Raw genomic sequence first — 19822 nt, forward strand, 5'->3', positions numbered from 1 at the left:
TAATTAATGTGTTATTTTATTAAATTTTTAAATTTTTAGTAAGATTCTGTTAGATTCTTTTCCAATATATTTTGTTATAATTAAAAAATAAAATTCAAATTATAGTTGGTTTATTATTAATGTAAATAATCAAATATGTCATAATTACTAATTCTTTAATTGGTCTTACTATGACTTGTTAATAGTAGATAAGAATATGACTTTAAATTAATAGATTAGATACTGATTTATATTAATATTATGATTGTTGATTAGGTGATAGAATACGTTTTGACCAATGAATAAATTTTCGTAGAGTTTAAAAGTTACCATTATTCTCATTTGAGCCTTTAGTTCTACATCTTATTACCCAACCCTTTAATTTATTTTAGAAAAAAAACGATTATAATCTCTTATATATTAATTAAGAATTATTATGATTTGTGAACTATGATATATATCATTATTAGAATACTTCTTAGAGACTTTTAAAAATATAGTGGTTCATTTAAATATATATTATAATTCTTATTAAACTAACTGTAAAATTATATAGTAATCTAAAAAAATATTTTTCATTCTTTCATTAAAAAAAGCTATAAAAATTATCTAATATGATTAATATATATAATAATTAATAATTTTGAATAATAAAGGTTTGGTAACAATTTTTTTATTCACTATCATTTTTATTTATTTTTATTTATTTAAAGTAAATTAAACAATCATATTAGCCATATAATAAAATTTAAGAAATTCTCTAGGATGGTTTTAAGGTTTTTTCACCAAAAAAGCTTCTAAAGAGAAAAATGACCAAAAAAGTTTTATTAAATGGTAAATATACATTTATATCTATAGGGTTAACTAATATAAATTTAAGGATTAGATTTAAGAGATAGTTTTGAGGGTGAAGTTCAGAATTTTAAAAATAAAAATAAAAATTTTGAAAATCAAAAATTTTAAAATAGTTTTAAAAAAATCGAATTTCAGTTTTTTTTTTTTAAATTAACAAAGTGATATGAGTCTTTGCATTACTATTATTTAAAATCTCCATGATTTTTATTCTGATTAAAGAAACCTTACATTTTCTTCATAATGTTTATTTTTATTAAAGAAACTTTACATTTATTTAATATAATTATCACATCTTCTCAAAATGTCATTCCTTTAACAATTATATGTACAACGACAGTTAGAAGGTCCGGGAACGTTAGGATCGTCCAAACAATGTGCAACACCATTATAAAGCGCGTAGCAGTCTTCAACACAAGAGGATAGTGGACAATACCGTTCTTTGTCAATGGTTATTTCACATAGTTTTCCCTCAGCTCTTTCAACCATTAAACACACTACAAAAAAAAACAAGACATCACACCATATATATATATATATATATATATATATATATATATATATGTATTTATATATGATAATATTTAGCATTTTTAATTGGAAATGGCAAAATGAAATTACTTGAAAATACAATCATGAGTACAAGAAAGTAAGAACATGATAATTTCGCCATGATCAATATTTTTGTTTAATATTTTTTTCTTTTCAATGATTGTGGTGTAATAATGATTATATGTCTATATATATATACTGGTTGTAGATTACATGATGTTCTTTTTGTTAACTTTTAGCACATAAAGGAGAAATATTTTCTTAAATGGAAATATAATATACATAACACTATAAATTACATCACATTTTATTTAAAATAGAATTTTTATTTTTGACTTTTGAATTTGACTTTTGATTTTTGACTTTTGACTTCTAAAATAGAAGTATTTAATAAATGATCTAAGAGCTGAATCACTACAATAAATCAGTTGGTGATGATTGATTGTGCTTTAACTTAGGGTTTGATTGGTTGAAGGTGTAGCTTTTTATTTTTTCTCTAAGATTTAGGCTTTAAATTTTTAGTTTTAACTTTCATTTATTTTGCTGTAGAAATTTTTTCAGAGCACTAAATAAAAATTCTAGAGAAAGTGCTTTCTAAAGCTAACATATTTCCTATTTAAATGTTTTGGCTTTGGATTCAATTTTAAAAATAAAAGCATGATTACTTTAAAAAATGGTTGTAGAAATTAAAAGCCTATCTACAGCTTTTAAAATAAAAACATGATTACTTTAAAAGATGGTTCTAGAAATTAAAGAAGCTGTCCACAGCTTTTACCGTCATTACCAATCACCCCCTTAGTACTTTAGCTTTAATTTTTCTTAAAACACTAATTCTAACCAATCATGCTTTAACTTTATTTTCTAAATTAAAGTCTACAGTAAAATTTTACAGATTTTTACCAATCAAGTTGTAACTTTATTTTTTCAAGATACAAAAAAAAAAAAAACTTTAACTTTTCTATTTGTTTTAGACAAAAATCCTACGTCCTTATTATTTGGGCCGTAGAAAAAATAAATTCATAATTGAAAAAGAAGATCACGTTCTCTTTTTCATCAACATACAAAGTAAATTCAAATCATGATAATCCTTGATTATAAACTAATAATTTAAAGTTAGATAAACTTAAGAACATAAATTATCAACTAAAAAGAAAAAAAGAAAAATCAACAGATAACTTAAGAAAGGAAAACTCTAACGTAACACTTGTTTTATACTCCCTCCGTTTCATTATAAGTGTTATTTAGACATTTTTCACACATATTAAAAAAATGATTAAAATTTATTTATGTTTTCAAGTCTAATTGACCAATGATATTTAAGATAAATAAATTTATTTATTAGATCAATGTATTTTATAATTAATATTCAACTGAAAGTAAGTAAAAACTGCATTAGAAATCTAAAACGATTCTTTTTATGTAACAAAAAAAAACTAAAATTACACTATTTAAAAAATAGAGGGAGTAAATACTAGCTTTTCTTCTTCAAAGCATCAAATCTCGAAAACTAAATTTTCGAATACGTTTTCTAAATCACGTGAGAAAGAACAGCTGTTGTATGTTGGAGCTAAGACCATGATTATTGCAGTTTCTTAGGAGGGTTTTTAAACAAATAACAACATTTAATTAAATGAAAACTAAATGAAACTGTAATAATCGATCCTTAATGTGGGTCTTTGATAACCGATCCTTAAGTTTTTAAAGAGCAAACGTGTCACTCAACCCTTAATTTTTCTGTCATTCTTTTTCTTCTCTTGTCTTCTCTGATGGCTTTCGTAACCTGCAATTGTTTGTTCAATTGGTTTCTCTTAGATGGATCTCCATTTCTCTGTCTCTCTGTCTCTGTTGAATCTATTTTTTTTGTTTTTGGTAGACCGTGAGCAGAGATGCTGGTCCGTGGTCGTGAGCAGCCGTGAGCAGAATCGCCGGAAGTGAACCCATGACGAATCAGAGACTCCGCCGGTGAGGATCAGAAGAATAAGAAGACGCCGTGGCCATACCAGTCAATCTTCCTGTTTCGGGTGGTGAAGGAAGATGATGACGGCAGCGTGTCTTTTTTTTTTAGGTTTAGATTTTTTTTTGGTTTAGTGTATACCTAAAATTGGGATGGTTTGATTTTATTTTTTAATTTATGGTTTAGTTTTGTAACCAGAATGTATTTGTAAGCCACTTTTAATTAATAAATAAATAAATTTATTTTATTTTTACTAATAAAACAGTTTTCGATTTAATTTTAAATTATTTTATTTTAAACTATAATTATTTTGGTTTATTGTTGAAATACCTATAAATATCGCCAATATGATGTTTGTTCAAACAAAAATTCGTGATAGAAAATCAACAACTGAAAGCTGATTTGGTTGAATATATATGACGTAAATTTGGACGTGAAGAAGACAACAACTGAGCTCGGATTCTTCTTTCAAATTATTCTCGTTTATTTTACTAATCTTTGTTTTTATATTTTTTTTAAGATCTATGTTTAGAATGAGCAACTTTTATCCAATCTATTCCAATAACAGAAGATCCGAAAGCGACTTTGTTTGCTCAACATCAAGAAGCTGTCCGAAAAGATGTCGAGCGTGCTTTTGGAATCTTGCAAGCTCGATTTGCCATTGTTAAAAATCCAGCATTTTTTTAGGATAAAGTCAAAATTGAGAGGATTATGAGAGCATGTATCATACTCCATAATATGATAGTGGATACATTCATTTTGATGTTTCAGAGTTCCAACAAGGAGAAGACACCGGAACTACACATGTCGATCTCACGTATTCTACAGATATCCATTCAAATATCGCCAATATGATGGGTGTTCGAACTATAATTTGTGATAGACAAATGCATCAACAGCTCAAAGCTGATTTGGTTGAACATTTATGGAGTAATTTTGGATGTGATGAAGACAACAACTGAGTTCAGAATGTTTCTTTCAAATTATTCTCGATTATTCTACTAATATTTATTTTTATGTTTTTTTATATCAATGTTTTAAATGTTATATTTTAATATGTTTTATTTAATAAATAAATTTTATCTAAATATATATTTTTTTTTTTTTAAGAACTTCTAATTAAGAAACTCCCATTGGACCGCTCAAAATAGAAGTTTCTTAACTAGAGTTCTTAATCCCACTTAAGTACATTTAAAGTATTAAATAATCATTAAGAAATCCACTTAACGATTATGGGATAATTATGCTCTAAACCTGTCCATCGGTAAGAAAACCAAACATATGATTAAGTTAATGCTTTTCGTGGATCCCGAGAGGTCAAAGACCCACTATTCAGATTATATCCTTATTTCCAGCGTTTCAATTTCTAAAATCTAATAAAACAGAAGCAACTAATTTCAAAAAAATTTACAGCTACAATACATTTTATCCAATGATATTCTGTACAAAAGTACAAACAATAATTTACGATACAGTTATCATAACTACGAGAAAAATTTTCGAAGAAAAATATATTTTAGTAAATGTACATCTACAGCCAATACACTTACAGTACAATTTCTACAGTAAATTTTTTACAGTTACAGTCCAACCAATCACCTTTATAAAATAAAATATGATGATGTGAATTATTTGATGTTGAAAAGAATAAGAAAAAAGTGGAAACCACTAACTCCACATGTCACTTTCTAGTGATTTTTAATATTTTCATATCCCCATAATTATTTAAAATGAACAATCTTATAATAAATTAAATAAACTATTTTATTTTTATACAAAATTTAATAATTGAAATTCTCTATAAATATAGACTATGCTTATTAATTTAGATATATAAAAATAATTATTAATAATGTAGGGTGTTGATTTATTAAACAAAATCATTGTATTGTGTAAAATTTAAAGTAAGTTGAAGAATGAAGTTGGAGAAAGAAAAGATAATGTGGAGAATTAAAAATGAAAAGTAGAGGTCTTAAATCTTGGAATCAGTATGGATAGTCATGAAAAGGTCATTATCTAATTAAAGTAAAAGGTAAACAGTCGTAAATGGAGGTATGAGGTCAAAATTTTGTAAACTTTACAAAAAGTTTGAATGGGGAGTATGAAAAAGATGGAAGAAACGCATGAGGGTAACTTTCTTACAACTATGTAATTTTTTTGTCAACATGTTTTTACTAAAGGCAAAGCACAATGCAAAGAATTTCTAAGGCCGATCACAATCAAAATCATAACCCAACAAAAAAAATAACTACAAAGCTAAGCAGACACGTGAAATACACATGTTAACGATTGGAATGACTAATGAGTAGTTGGTGAGAAGGATCTCAAATCAACTCTTAATCTTCTCGTCAGAGATTCGATCATCCGATCATCCATTAGATCGATTTATTGGAGAAGACGCATAAATCTCCATCATTTCCTTAGAATATACTTTGAAACCCACATACAAAGTTTGACGGTTCTTCTAGTTTGACCTTAGAATGACCATCAATCATCAATTCCTAGAATAATCAGATTGGTTGAAGAACATATCATATGCCATGAAGTTTTCTATGAAACCCCAACTTTACTTAATCTGCTTCAAACTAGCCATCTAAATCCAACATCTTCGATTCTCAACCAAAAGGAGTCACTCTGAACTCATTTTCAGGAAGAAATTTTTTTACTCCCCCAGAGGAGATCCAGCACTCGACAAGCACATGAAAACAAACACTCGTTTTGGGATTTACAGATTAAAGTTCTCATGGGGGAGAGAACAAATCAACGTAAATCAAAGAGAGGAGATGAATGATGAACAGCTTTGACTTGGTTGAACATAAGCACATCAAAATCGCCTAGCGAAAGAAAAGATCTGAAAACCGGAACATAAGTTCGATCAACAAATCAAAATATTTACAAAAAAAAAATGAAAGATGGTAATCAGCAGCAAAAGCCACCAGCCATCAACGATCGTTTATGATTAAAAAAATTTAGATGGAAGTTGGAGAAAATTATTATCAGCGCCAATTTTGTAATCTAATGGCAATTTTTTTAATTTTTGTGTTGAAAAAAGATATTAATGTTAGGTTCTTAAAAGTTGACAAACAAAATAATAAACAATATAATTTTATTGGTCGAATATTGTGTAACTTTTTTGTGCCAGATTATAATATAATCCTTCACACATTCTTTTAAACAATTTATTGGTAATAACAAATTATTATCACTTAAAATTTAGTCTTGATATTAAATTTAAAGCAATATCTTAGAATACCCCTAAAAATGTTTTTGTAATGACCAAAATGACCAAGATGTTTTATTAAAGAAGTAAATCCACACTTATACCACTAAGATTAATTAATGAGAAATTTCATGATTACCATTTTCATGGTACTATTATTCATCTTTACCACCACTGAAAGAACATTTTCAAAAATATCTTATTCATTAAGTGGCAAAAGACTCTTATAACCTTGTTTTATATATATAATTTTCTTTTTGTGTCATCAACTTATACAGACTCATACTGACTCTGTAAACCAAACCGGGAGATCTTGATCCATGTGAACGAAGAAAGACGATTGCTTCCTGACACTGCGTGCTAGGCTATCCACCGTTGAATTTTGCGTCATTGGTACATAGATGATCTCTGATCGGAGGAAACTTTCTTTCAGGACCGTAATATCTTCCAAATAACTTGTAAAAGCTGGCTATTCTTCTGGTTCCGAAACCATCTTCTAGCCCGAACATTCCTCGCCCCCATTAGCCCATCAAATCCTTCTAAAGTGCTGAGCCAACCCTGTCCAGAGAAAATATCATTCTCTTTCCAGGAGTCATCTGTGAAACACCATCTTCTTGGAATTGACGGTAGAGTCGTAACCTCTACGTATGGTACTGTCCTCTGTTCGTTTAATATATGTGCCTCAGCCCAGAGTATTGATTCTGTTTCTGCCAATTTAAGCGTGTCTATGGGATCAATGTCCAGATTACTAAAAACTTTATTATTACTTCCTTTCCAAATGTACCATAGTATCCATGCAAACTGATGATCATTCATTTGCGGGAAAACTCTCCAGAAGAGATGATCCATGTTTGTGAAGAGAGAGCTTGTTGGGAAAATAGGTGGATTTGATGGTATCTTTGAGAGAGCCCAAACCTGAAGTGCTGGAGGACATTCAAAAAACACATGGTTTATTGATTCCTCATCGGCTCCGCATCTTGCACAACATATATCCACTTGTATCCCTTGCGCTTGCAGATTCTTCTTGACTGCTATACACTCTGTCACCAATTGCCATAGAAAATGTTTTATCTTTGGTGGGCACCGAATTTTCTAACAAAACGCCTTCAATACATCAACTGTGGGTCCAAACATTAATGGTGGTCTTTCCCTGTTTGGGTAAACCCGTTCTACCTGATTTCCTGATTTAACCGAATATTTCCCATTGTTTGTGAAATGCCATCCATCCCTATCTACCATCTGAGTTCTGCTCAGGTGTATGGTTTCTATAATTTTCACATCCTGTGGGTCCACCAAAGCCCGGAGTACATGCGAGTTCCAAGTTCGCGAAGTAGAATCAATGAGAGAATCCACTGTGAGGTCTAGGTAATAATTGGTTGGTTTTTATTAGCTGGTCTCGGGCGAGTGATTGAGAGCAATGAAGTTCTATATATATAATAAATAATTATTTAAATAAATAAAAATAAAAAAATAATTTTTTTTTATATTTTTAAATTATACTTTTTCAAATGCAAACTTTTTTATAAACTTTTTCTTGATTTTTTTTTCAAAATTTCTTTTTGAAAATCAAAAATTATGTTCGAAAATTTTAAAAAAAAAAAATTAAAATTTTTTAAGTATTTATTTATATATTTATTAGAATCCTAAATTTCACATTCCAAAAATCATACCCACCCCTCAACTCTAAACTTTAAGTCTATATTAGTTAACCCTATGGGTATAAATATCTTTTACCATTCATTAAAATTGAGGGAAAAAGTAGATCGTGTAAATAGTACTATGAATGTGGTATTAATATGCTTAGAGTTTAGAGTTATGGTGGAGTTTTGTGAATGAGGTTTAAAATTTAAAAAGATAAATAATTATTTTATTTTTTATTTTTTTTAAATAGTTTCAAAAAGCATTTTCGAATTTCAAAAATAAAATTTTAAATTTCCTTTGAAAAAAAGTTTGAATTTGAAAACATAAAATTTGAAACTATTAAAAAGATTATTATTTTTATTTATTTATTTGTATTTATATATGTAGGGTATGTGGATCTTTTGCTTCTTTAATCTGTTTTAGTCATTTTCTTCTTTAGAGTATATTTTAGAACTTAAAAATAGTGTATTTAAGAGAACTAGTGTTTGTAACACAACATATGATGCCCATTCACCCAGATCGGTTATGGAATATTTTGACTTTGTGTTTACATTGCAAATGCATGTCGAGATAAGAAAAACATAAATAATGGATAACAGTTAATGCTTTATTGAATTAGAGCATATAAAATCTTTCTCCTAGCTTCCAAGTTTTACTTTGTTAGTATTTGAAATGACATATAGATGTCCGACAAAGAAATATAAGACCGCATATAATATGAACATATAATCTTTCATGTGACAATGATTTAACCAAAGAATCACTTTAGCTTAATCTTAAGACAAAATTTCCTTCATGTCTTCTTTCTTAGTCCCTATACCTCTTTCTCGTCTGTAGACTATCATTTTCAAGTCTGCATGTCAGACCAAAATTAGCTGAGAAAATATATTTTCTATCCAAATGAGAAAAGGATAAGTTGTTTAAAAGAAACAAAAAGAGAGTTTCATCAGTTCAAGAATGATTTATTTGTTCATGGCTTGGCTCATGTCCTCAGCCGTACTATGGTATATATCATGGAAACCTTGCTCATAGACACATGCATCTTCATAGATCTTTTCATCCTTATCTTAAGCATTCAAAACCTCTGGAGCTATAAGAGGAACATACTTCTTTAGTTCAGCTTGTATAAGTCTTTTCCCAGCTTAGAAGATGAATACACTGATCTCTTCGAAACCACTACATATGAAAACTGAAAAGAGGACTAAATGAGAAGTGATAGCCTTGGCTTTGCTAGTGTAATTTAAGATTAGCTTTGGCTTAGAGTTAAGCAACTTCTTGATCTTTACACAAACTTAAAGTTCCCAAAGCGCAGCTGCAATCCACATTGCTAAGACTGTCATTACATGAAAATATTAGTCCAAGACAAAAGAAAACTTTGCAGTTTCAGGGTTTGAAATAAGCTGATGCCAAAAACTGGTTCCTGGTCACGGTTGGTTGATTTTGATCATGTTGGTTTCTAACAAAGCTTGAAGAGCTAATAAAATTTTTAAAAGGATAATAGCAATGATACCGGAGAAAGGCGGCACACCGAAATCAGGCCCTGAGCCAGGTAGCCAAAACTCTGTTCTTCTTACATGTGAATCAAATACAAAGACACAAAATCAGTAAAAATAAACAATAAAATAGAAAGCATTGCAGGTTAAGGGGAAATAATAATCCGAGTGGTGGTACCGCAACATGACAATGTTGGGAGAATATGGGATAATCAATAATATTTATAACGATTAGCAAGAAACTCAGAAATACTAAGAAAATAGCTTACATAAAGAGAATCGGAGTACTGGAAGGAATTTTTTGATGAGCAAGAGTAAAGACAGAGTCAGTGTTGAAGTGTTCTTGTAGCTCAACATCTGTTCTTGCAATCTATGTCAAAATGTATCTCATGTCTTTAAGAAAAAGGTTACTAAAAAGTTGGACACGCACCTTCCTTGCTACTTTGGGTTCTTCATTTTTCTATCATCTAGGATTGAGAAGTACACAGTTTGACTCATAAGGTCAAAGATGTAGCCTATGAAATTTTTTTTTCTCTATATGAATGAATAAATGGGCTTCCTTGGTGGAAGTTACCTTTGCAATACAACCATCTCCGGCTGCAGAAAGAGAGACTCTTTTCATCTATCTTGCTCAGATTCTCATGCACCCAGTGTAGAACCGTTGATGCAGAACCCATCCGGTCAACCGATCATTTGTTTTTTTTTTCACGAGGTAAACAAACTCTTTCCCTGCAGAGAAAAATATATATCTTATTTCATTAAATTTGCATCCAGCCTGAGCTCAAACTTCCACTGCAAGTGACTTCTTTTAAAGCACATATTGCTATACACAATTAGGGCATGAAACAAAATATCCAGTTAGGTTAAACAATGAGGATCGAAAAGATAGAGATCATTGATCGTTACCCGAACACTCCTACATCGGACAATTTTACCAAAGGGAACCTAAAACAGTAGCATATGTTGTCAATAAACATATACAGCCATGCTATTCTTCAATAGAGGAACAAAAAACTATCTAACGAATCCATATATTTTCAGGAAAGCTAACCCTAAATTTCAATTCACAGCTTATATCATCAATCCAGGAATCAAGCAAAAATTAACCAAAATGAGATTTTCTGACTCTTAAACTTAAAAATAAACAAAAGATGAAGAAAAAACAAAAGGAAGACCGACTCCGACCATAACAGCCGAGACAAAAGATCCAACATCAGTGAGAAAAAGCACAAAGATCCGATTGTGACAGTTTCTGAAACTCGGTTGATGAAGGCGAGAACACATGGGTTACGATGTGGTTGAGATTCTACGAAAGAAGGAGCGGCGGAGGGAACGGTTTGGGAAGTGGAGATTGGGAGGATATGAGAGTCCGTGGAATCCATTGTTGCAGAGTTTGCAGGTCTGAGAGAGAAAATATAGAAGATGAAGACATTTACATTAATTAAAGGAAATACAAAACGACGCAATAGAAATTTAACTCAGAGATTTTCCATGACGATTCGTTTCACTCCACATCGTGAAAGTCAATTGACCATCGATCGTTTGTTTGTGAAGAACAAATCGATCATCGGTGCAGAGCATGGAACCCAAACTACAAAACCAAAGACCACAAAAGCCCAAACCGCGATTCTATTGTCTGACGTGGAGGAAATGCTGCAACGTGATTGGCTGAATTTTCAGTCTGACGTGGAGGCCTTAAGAGGGCTTTATTTGCTCCTTTTAGTATAGGATAGATTGCTCTTAAATTTATCTTTAATTGATAGATTAAATTTATAATATTATAAATACTGTTACATATTTTGTTGGAAAATTTAAAATTTAAAAGAAAACCTTTTTTCTAATTTAATATAATAGATTTATCGAATAATAAGTTTAGTAACATTGAATCACAAATAAATAGCTATGGATTTGTCATATTTCTTGTATTAATACAAGTCACAAACCATTAATTTTGAAGGCCAACACTTGTGATATATTGGACGAAGGCGGCCCAATAATGTTAAAGCCCATAAGCAGAGTATAAGGCTTTTATAGTACTATTTATTTACATATTTTAAAGCTGGAGTTAGTCAGTAGTGTTGGGAGCGGAGATCAGATCAGAGGGCTTCCCTTTCTTCATCAACAATGGAATATCGCAAAATCAAAGGTGACGACGATGAGGTTCCTTCCTTTTTGCTTCTCATATCTTTCTTTCGCTTTCAATTAGGGTTTCTTGCACACTCTTTGATTCCCAATTGTTTACTGAGCTTCAGGACGATCACGACGCCGCTTCTGATCTCGAGAGCTTGAAAGGAAAATCTCACACCGGTGAGAGCTTATTTCTCAATCTCCTCCTTCTCTTGTTCGTTTTTTAATGATGCTCATTGGGAGATTCGATTTAACAGTTGCTTCGAGTAACATCGCTCTGGCTACTCTGGGTGGTGAGCGTACAAACTGGAAACGAAAGTAAGTTTCTTTTTTTTTTTTTTTTATGGAGAAAATAGGAAAGTTATTTTCTTTTTGTGATTAAAAGTTTAATTGTGGTTGTGGCAAGGGGTGTAGTAACGTGTGCACTGACTATTCTCACGAGCTCTCAAGCGATACTCATCGTTTGGTCCAAGCGAGCAGGCAAGTATGAGTACAGTGTCACAACCGCCAACTTCTTGGTCAGTTTCTACTGACATCATTGAGTGATGCCATTGTATGTTACAAGCTATAGCAACGTTTTATGTAATATCTCTCGTTTTTTCTGGATCAGGTTGAGACTCTGAAATGTGCGTTATCTCTGCTTGCATTAACAAGAATATGGAAAAACGATGGTGTTACTGACGACAACAGGTTATCTATTCTCACTTCTGCTACGTGAAATTGTACTCATTGGTTTGCCACTAGCATCAGCTTCAATTAGTTTCCTTTATGTTCTGAGTTTCTGAATCTATCCTTTTATAATAAGGTTCTGGTTGGTTAGAATCATGTAGATGACTGACCATGCGTTTTCTCATTGATATTTGGCGTTATTAATGTTTCTGAATCAGGTTGAGCACAACATATGACGAAGTTAAAGTCTTTCCTATTCCTGCAGCTTTGTATCTTTTCAAGAATCTCTTACAGGTTTGGCTTTCTTGAGTTATTTTTTTTGGCTTAGGTCAATGTTTGTAATTTCTATGTTAATCAGTTACTAACTACTTAGTGGTGTATAACCTTTTATGTGGCAGTATTATATTTTTGCATACGTGGACGCCCCAGGCTATCAGATATTGAAGAACCTGAACATTATAAGTACTGGTGTCTTGTACAGAATTATACTTAAGAAAAAGTAGGTTGTTTATTTATCCAGATGGATTTCATTACTCTTTCTCTTCTTGATTTTAACTACGAACAGGCTCTGCTAATTCCTGTCTTCTTTAACAGGTTGAGCGAGATTCAGTGGGCGGGCTTCATCCTATTGTGTTGTGGATGCACCACTGCTCAACTGAATTCAAAGTACATTTCCCCCTTTGATTTTATTACTGCTATCGACATGGGTTTCATTGACTTATTCATATGATGCATGTGCAGTCTCTACTGATTGTTATATTACATAGTCTCTCATATTGGATATTGTTTTTGCAGTTCTGATCGTGTACTTCAGACATCTCTTCCCGGTTGGATTATGGCGATTGTAAGTTTGTTACTCACCTTATCATGCTAATACCTACGAAGAGTTGTGAAACTTCTTCCACGTTCACACTAGTTGATATGATTGTTTATCGTCGTTTCTAGATCATGGCTCTTTTAAGTGGTTTCGCCGGAGTGTACACAGAGGTGAGCTTATCAGGAAGTCTCACTCAGAAGCTAGCGCTGACTTACTTCCTTTTATTTTGATTTCCAAAAGCTTATAACTTATAAGGGTTTTGCTTTCCATTTTGGCAGGCTATTATAAAGAAGCGGCCTTCAAGGAATATAAATGTACAGAACTTCTGGCTATATGTCTTTGGGATGGCTTTCAATGCTGTTGCTATAGTGATCCAAGATTTCGATGCAGTTACCAATAAGTAATTCTAAAACCCCTTTATTAGTTTTGTCCTTTCATATTGGCTACAAATTAGTTCATCTGCTCTGGTATTGAATGGGCTGGTTTTCCAATTTCAGGGGATTCTTCCATGGTTACTCATTCATCACAGTCGTCATGATTCTTAACCATGCTCTCAGGTAAAAAAAAAAACTACTTTAGAGGCTAGACTCTTCTCTTAACTCTAGTTTCAGTTAGTGAAGTTCAAAACATTGTTCTCCTGTTGGTTTTTGCAGTGGCATTGCTGTGTCAATGGTGATGAAATATGCAGACAATATCGTAAAGGTAGTATTTTTTTCATTCGCCATCAGTCACTGCAGACTGGTTTTAACTATATAGCCGTTATGTAGGTTTATTCAACATCAGTGGCAATGCTTCTCACGGCGGTTGTCTCTGTATTCCTCTTCAACTTTCATCTTTCCCTTGCCTTCTTTTTGGGCTCAACGTAAGTTAACCACATTTTGTTTCTACCATAACAATCAATCATCTCAATTTTTCATATCAAAAGTAGTCAACATTTATGGAGTGAAGAGCTGATGCGTCACTGTGCTTATGCTTTTACAGGGTTGTCTCTGTTTCAGTATATTTGCATTCAGCCGGGAAGCTACGATAGTAAAAGAAAAATCTCTGAACTTTGTCTGGCAAAAAAAGGATCCGCTACTTATTCTCTAGTACAGAGTTAAAGCTTTTGAATGGTTGCTATTTTGTATTTCGTGTATATTTGATATACATTACTGTCTGAAAGTGAAAGCTATACTTTTGAAACATTGCCTTTTATATATAATCATTAATTCTTTTACCTTTGTCTACACGTTTATTATGAAGCGACATTATGTGTTCTTGAGTCTAAACAGTTAAGAAACTACATGAGATAAATGGCCTTGCTCGACAAATGAGGCAATGCAGTCATCGAACATCTCTTCAAGAGTCTTGAACTTGAGTCCGAGACTCTCTATCTTCGAAGTGTCAAACTCGTAATGCAGCCTATTCAGTTTCTCAAACCTGATTGTTTTTCCAAAGATTAGATTGTTTCATTGTATTCAAAGGATAATAAGGTTTGAGAAAAGGGTTTTAAAGATCAGTGTCTCAAAACCTCTTGGGGATAGGGAGTGATGGGTAACGTGTGGATAGGAAGGAAACCAGTTCCTCTAGACTGGCAACTTTAGAGCTGCAAATGTATCTGCCTTGAACTGCCTCGTGTTCGAAAACGAGGATATGGGTTCTTGCCACGTCATCTATATGAACATACCCCATCTGTCCATGCCATTGAAACTTCTCTGTTTCTCCTGTTGTGTTGAGTAATAACAAGTTACAAGTATCTGCTACTATTCTGGTGATGTTGCCAAGAGAGTACAGTACCTTTCAGTAACCCGAGGACATCGGATGCTGTAGAACACAGATCAGGAGGCAGGCTTGGTCCAACGAGGAAGGATGGTAGAACAGTGACAAGGTCAATACCATTCTCTTCACAGAACTTCCATGCAGCTTGCTCGGCTAATGTCTTTGATAAAGCATACCAGACCTTTTGTTTTATTTTGCCATGTCCCCATCACAAACTGTTAGCTGATATGATTCTTGTGTTTGAGCAAAAAAAAGACTATTCAAATGATTATACCTGGAAACGCTTGCAGAGTTCCACAGAGGTCCAAACAGATTCATCAAGAGGGATATTTGGATCAAAATCATCTCTGATCCTGACTGTTGAAGAGGATGAGGTGAGAACCACACGCTTCAAAGACTGATTCTTCCTGCATGATCTCATTACATTCAGTGTGCCCTCTATAGCTGGTTTCAAAATCTCCTCCTATGATCAGATCACATTATGTTAAAATGTTTCACAAAGCATACTGTGTGACCAGAAGTAAAAAAAAAGTTATAGTGGGATCATGCCTCTGGATTAGAGGTAGGTTTGAGGACAGGAGAAGCAGTATGGAAAACTCCATGGCATCCCATTATAGCATTATCAAAACTTCCATCTTCCATTAAATCAGCCTTCACCAACCTTAGTCTCTCCTTTGCCCCTTCCAGTTTCCAAAGGTGTGCAGCCTTCTTCTCATTCCCTGTCCAAACAGGAACACTTCACTGAGACTCAGTGTGGCTAGCTTTTATAGCAAGCAATGACAGACAAGAAAAAGAAAACCTGGATCTCTGACTGTTCCTGTAACTTCATAACCCTCAATGAGAAGCCTCTTCACAAGCCAAGAAGCTAAGAAGCCTGAAGCTCCGGTAACACAAACTTTTCCTTTGGTTTGATCCATTCTCCGATAACCGATGGAATCACACCAGACTAGTTATATAGCAATACCATGCTAAAAGGTAAGTATGGAGTAGGTGTGTCATTTAACTCGTGTGTGGTTTTGCTTATTTATCACCTAAAGATTGTTTTTATGACGGTTGTTGAACAAACACAATGGCCTATAACTACCAATTTCTCTATGAAACAAGTTCTCCCTGTTCCATGACTCTCCTGTATTCCCTTTGGCTTGCTTAACACCTTAAGCGGTATACTGGAGCTTCCACCATTTCAACCAACAGGTGGACAAGATGAACTTCTAAACATACTGCAAAATAGCCAATTCTCTTCTCCCCACAAAATCTCTTAATACAAGGAACAAAAACTAGTGCCTCGCTGGAGAAAAATATTGAAATCATCTTGGTCAGCTCAAAAAAAAAAATTACAAGGCAAACCCGTTTCGGAACAGGTCTTAGTGATTTTAGGAACCATAAACATTTACAGTAAATGTTCATTTACCGAAGACATTACTATTTTTTTTTTTTTGAACAACAAGACGTTACTATTTTTTCTTTAACAATTTGAAAGTTTATAGTTAATTAGTACCGACTCTGGACCATGCTAAATGAAACATTTGTCATAAATCTCTATTTTTTTTTGTTTTGAAAAAAATCTACATAGACATAGGTTCCTAAAAAAGTTTTATGCCCCGAAAATCTAACAAAAAAAAATTTACATAGACAAACCAGCCCCCAAAATCGGACAAGAGAGGATGTACGCCCTAAATACATTACTTCCAGAAGTTTTAGAGGCCATCGCCTGTTTCATTAAGACTGTGTCTAGAACCAGTCGAGGATGGAGAATTGACTCAGCAGAGGAACCTGACAAGTGACACGGGTTTATCCATTAACTGATAGTCTGATCTTAACGGATCATAAATCCTGACGTAGCTCAAGCTCCCCCCACACTACAAGTCAGCTCAGTAATTCTGGTTTATATTGGTTTAGTTCCTTTTGTTCGGTTGGTTATGTAGAAGGCTGGGCCTAAATAGCGTAGATTTTTGGGCCTACACTAATAAAAAACGCGTCTTATGCTAAGTTCAAACTTGAAATAAACAAAATATGTTTCAGGCAGCTCAAAAACTAAAACGATCAAAATAGCATTTTATCTTTTGAAAAATTTAATTTTTTTTTTATTTTTCAAAATTTGAAATTTTATCCCTAAACTCCACTCCCTAACTCTAAACCCTAAACCCCAAACTCTAAACTCTAAACCCTAAACCTTAAATCCTAAACCCTAATGTCTAAATTAATTTACGATTGGATTATAAGTGTATATTTATCTATTTTGATAAAACATTAAGTGTTATTTTGGTCATTTTTATTCTTATACGCTATATTTGTGACAAAATTTTTTTTAGTGCTATTCTAATTATTATTTCAAAAAAAAAGAAACAAAAAACAAAATATCTTTATTGAAATAGAAAAAAATAAAAATAGATTTTATCTGTTGTTTTGGTCTTTGTCTTGCCACCACAACGCTGTCACTCATCATATCTCTTTGATTGGTCTCGCCTCCGTCTCTTCATCGTCTTTCTACGATTTATTGCATGCTTGTTTCTGACTCTTATCGTGTTTTTCTTCTTCTTATAGGGTTTAAGTTTTACTTTATCTAAATGGCTTCCAATCCAGACAAGAATCTGTCTCCTTCAGGTAACATTTTGCTGTCACAATCTGATCTGGTGCTGTTTTATGTTGTATTGAATCGTTTCTGAGTTTAAAGAGAATTGTATTTGGATAATTGGATTCACTGTAGATGATAAACCGGAATCAACAGCCTCAGGGAGTTCACCTTCATCAGCTAACCCTCCTGCCATGAATTTAAATGCTTTTGATTTCTCTAATATGGCTGGTATCCTCAACGTAAGTGTTGCACTTTCTTGTAGTAAAGTTATCTTCTTTGGAGCTTTCTACTGATGGGGGTTTTTTTTTTTGTTTCAGGATCCAAGCATCAGAGAATTGGCTGAGCAGATTGCTAAAGATCCTGCCTTTAACCAGTTAGCTGAGCAGCTTCAGAGATCTATCCCAAACGCAGCTCAAGGAGGAGGAGCAGCAGGTGGTTTCCCTAACATTGATCCACAACAGTATGTCAGCACTATGCAGCAGGTTATGCATAACCCTGAGTTTCAGACCATGGCTGAGCGTCTTGGTAAAGCTTTAGTGCAGGTGAGACAGAATATTAGGACAATGAATGTTCTGTTTTTATTTCTTTCCGGTACTTTGGTTATAAATCTGTTTCTGTTTTTGCCTCTCAGGATCCACAAATGTCTCCATTTTTGGAGGCTTTCTCAAACCCTGAAACAGCGGAGCATTTGACTGAGCGTATGGCGCGGATGAAAGAAGATCCTGAGTTGAAACCTATACTTGATGAGATTGGTGCCGGTGGCCCTTCTGCTATGAGGAAGTCAGTGACATACAATCTTTTTTTCTCTCTAAATGTTTTTTTGCTTATGGAGGAATGATTTTTATATGGTATTATCAGGTATTGGAATGATAAGGACGTGCTGAAAAAGCTTGGTGAAGCAATGGGTATGCCTATTGCTGGCTTGCCACACCAGGCTGCTTCAGCTGAGCCCGAGGTAGCGGAAGAAGAAGGTGAGGAAGGGGAAGAAGAAGAAGAAGAAGAAGAGTCTATTGTTCATCACACTGCTAGTCGTGGAGATGTTGAGGTTAGACTGCTTCCTAACTTTGTTAAAATCTCATTTGCTTGATTTATCATTTATGTGTTGCTTAAAGACTATTCCACATTCAAGATTTTGTCTTGTTGATTGAATTAGGGTTTGAAAAATGCTTTGGCATCTGGTGGCAACAAAGATGAAGAAGATTCTGAGGGAAGGACTGCATTGCATTTTGCTTGTGGATACGGCGAGGTATGCAACTCTCCTCTTTATCAATCTAGGCCAATTTAATATTCGGATTTTTGATAGTCCTCTTTTGTGTTACTAGCTCTTGAAGTTAAGTATCTTTATCATCATTAACTTGGTAGACAAGTAACCAGTTTACTCCACTTGGTAGTTTTCATGACACAATTACTTGTAGCATGATTAATATTTAATCAAAGAACAATGATATAGAAATATAATTAGCTAATGGATTATATTGAGATTAACCTCATTGATCTCTTTCCGCCTGCAGTTGAAATGTGCTCAAGTTCTTATTGATGCTGGAGCAAGTGTAAACGCCGTTGACAAAAACAAGAACACGCCTCTGCATTACGCTGCCGGTTACGGGAGAAAAGAGTGTGTAAGCCTTCTCCTTGAGAATGGTGCTGCTGTGTAAGTCTCACAACACAACACATATAGAGAAACGACTCCATTGAAACACTTTATCACGACCTAAATTATATATATCCTCTTTGTGGTTCGCAGGACTCTGCAAAACCTAGATGAGAAGACACCCATTGATGTGGCCAAGCTCAACAACCAGCTCGAGGTGGTGAAGCTTCTCGAGAAGGATGCTTTCCTTTGAGCGTGGCCGCTTTCATATTGCCTTTGAGGGATCTGTCTTGTGTTGCGTCTCTTGAACCACCAATTTCACAGACCTTTATAGACCTTTTTTTTTTCTTATTTAATTGTGTTTTATTAGTTACTACTCTCTCTCCTTCTAAACTTGTCTTTTTAATGGTGTCTTTGATTTCATCAAAAGTCAATAAAGAATGAAAGAGCACTCAACTTTTAACCAAACATATTTGTTCTATTTTTGCTTTAAAATTTCAAGAATAATTTTGGTTTATTAAGACCAAACTACTTCATACCAAAGTGATTCTATTCTTTTGTGTACTGTTGTCTGAAATTCCCTATGTCGGAAAC

The 19822-nt window shown here is 33.1% G+C and overlaps 4 protein-coding genes and 1 long non-coding RNA gene across 6 annotated transcripts; 2 read left to right on the forward strand and 3 right to left on the reverse strand.

The window, feature by feature from the left end:
- Positions 1–1063: 1063 nt before the first annotated feature.
- Positions 1064–1585, reverse strand: LOC125583954 (defensin-like protein 159). The gene is made up of 2 exons (XM_048751583.1): positions 1453–1585; positions 1064–1328 (listed from the first exon to the last, which is right to left on the reverse strand). Exons 1-2 carry the CDS (start codon positions 1502–1504, stop codon positions 1147–1149), a joined length of 234 nt encoding a protein of 77 aa, XP_048607540.1. The 5' UTR covers positions 1505–1585; the 3' UTR covers positions 1064–1146.
- A 7182-nt stretch (positions 1586–8767) lies between these two features.
- On the reverse strand, positions 8768–10759 carry LOC125584571. 2 transcript variants are annotated; one of them, XR_007321485.1, is made up of 2 exons: positions 9961–10759; positions 8768–9764 (listed from the first exon to the last, which is right to left on the reverse strand). It is a non-coding gene; the product is annotated as an uncharacterized LOC125584571 (long non-coding RNA). The 2 variants fall into 2 exon arrangements; XR_007321486.1 differs by having other exon boundaries at positions 8768–9767.
- A 973-nt stretch (positions 10760–11732) lies between these two features.
- Positions 11733–14520, forward strand: LOC125583991 (CMP-sialic acid transporter 4-like). Its single transcript, XM_048751684.1, has 15 exons — positions 11733–11851; positions 11944–11998; positions 12076–12136; positions 12225–12336; positions 12429–12508; positions 12706–12781; positions 12886–12986; positions 13082–13153; positions 13283–13331; positions 13433–13474; positions 13583–13704; positions 13802–13861; positions 13958–14006; positions 14072–14166; positions 14286–14520. Exons 1-15 carry the CDS (start codon positions 11816–11818, stop codon positions 14332–14334), a joined length of 1059 nt encoding a protein of 352 aa, XP_048607641.1. The 5' UTR covers positions 11733–11815; the 3' UTR covers positions 14335–14520.
- On the reverse strand, positions 14479–16019 carry LOC111204720 (tetraketide alpha-pyrone reductase 1). The gene is made up of 6 exons (XM_022700038.2): positions 15862–16019; positions 15612–15781; positions 15337–15525; positions 15081–15243; positions 14815–15007; positions 14479–14723 (listed from the first exon to the last, which is right to left on the reverse strand). The coding sequence occupies exons 1-6, from the start codon at positions 15977–15979 to the stop codon at positions 14576–14578; spliced, it is 981 nt and encodes a 326-aa protein (XP_022555759.1). The 5' UTR covers positions 15980–16019; the 3' UTR covers positions 14479–14575.
- Positions 16020–17399: 1380 nt separating this feature from the next.
- LOC125583622 (ankyrin repeat domain-containing protein 2A-like) lies at positions 17400–19771 on the forward strand. Its single transcript, XM_048750895.1, has 9 exons — positions 17400–17521; positions 17607–17666; positions 17770–17876; positions 17955–18179; positions 18269–18417; positions 18496–18682; positions 18791–18883; positions 19149–19288; positions 19382–19771. Exons 2-9 carry the CDS (start codon positions 17630–17632, stop codon positions 19479–19481), a joined length of 1038 nt encoding a protein of 345 aa, XP_048606852.1. The 5' UTR covers positions 17400–17521; positions 17607–17629; the 3' UTR covers positions 19482–19771.
- The last annotated feature ends 51 nt before the right edge of the window (positions 19772–19822 follow it).

Source organism: Brassica napus, chromosome C3, assembly GCF_020379485.1.
Source record: "Brassica napus cultivar Da-Ae chromosome C3, Da-Ae, whole genome shotgun sequence".
Taxonomy (NCBI): domain Eukaryota; kingdom Viridiplantae; phylum Streptophyta; class Magnoliopsida; order Brassicales; family Brassicaceae; genus Brassica; species Brassica napus.